The sequence below is a fragment of the Lipotes vexillifer genome, unplaced genomic scaffold (assembly GCF_000442215.2).
Source record: "Lipotes vexillifer unplaced genomic scaffold, Lipotes_vexillifer_v1.1 scaffold395, whole genome shotgun sequence".
NCBI lineage: Eukaryota > Metazoa > Chordata > Mammalia > Artiodactyla > Lipotidae > Lipotes > Lipotes vexillifer.
The window spans coordinates 1,459,119-1,459,743 of NW_006797390.1; the positions used below are offsets into that span (position 1 = coordinate 1,459,119).

General features: G+C 43.5%; 1 protein-coding gene across 1 annotated transcript in view; it reads left to right on the forward strand.

Moving 5' to 3' along the window:
* Positions 1–237: 237 nt before the first annotated feature.
* STYK1 (serine/threonine/tyrosine kinase 1) overlaps positions 238–625 on the forward strand; it is a 16,042-nt gene continuing 15,654 nt past the window's right edge. The window contains exon 1 of the mRNA XM_007469342.1: positions 238–316. Coding sequence (XP_007469404.1) covers positions 253–316 — 64 coding nt within the window. The 5' untranslated portion in view covers positions 238–252. The remainder of the gene's footprint in view (positions 317–625) is intronic.

Genomic DNA, 625 nt, shown 5'->3' on the forward strand with positions numbered 1-625 from the left:
TACCGCAAAAAAAAAAAACAAAAACGTTCTTCCAGTTTGAATGTCAGATAGTTGGATAGAGATGAATTGGTGGCTTGGAGCGTTCCAGGTACCTGTGTACTTAATAACTAGTTATTTGGAGAGGTGTTTTAAAATTCTCTGTGTGCTCCATTTTATTTTAGTTTTTCAGAACAACTCAATCCTTGGGGATTATTCTCTAGTTCTCTTTGCATCCTCGGGGGGTCAAGTGCTGAACTGGACTGCTGTGTGGCAATGGGAGATGAGAGACGCATGACGCGGATGCTGTTGGAATGCAGTCTCAGTGACAAGTTGTGTAGTAAGTACAGATGATATAGAGATCTGCCCTCTGAGTTTAGGATGATGGAGATTAAGATCTGAATAGATTCTGGAAGGAAGATCATTTGATTTCTAATAGAAATGAAGCAATGGTGAGAACTGAATTGGCACTAGTGGCTTTGGGCTGAGGGGGGAGAGTGGCAATCATAGATCCAGATGTGCTGCATCCTCCAACTCAGTAGGAAAAATGAGAGACGAGGCGCATAGCATACTTCATGGGCTAAGAGACAGGGACATTGGGATTTCAGAGCAGGGAGTTGATCCCGATTGTGGTAGAGGGATCAGCAGG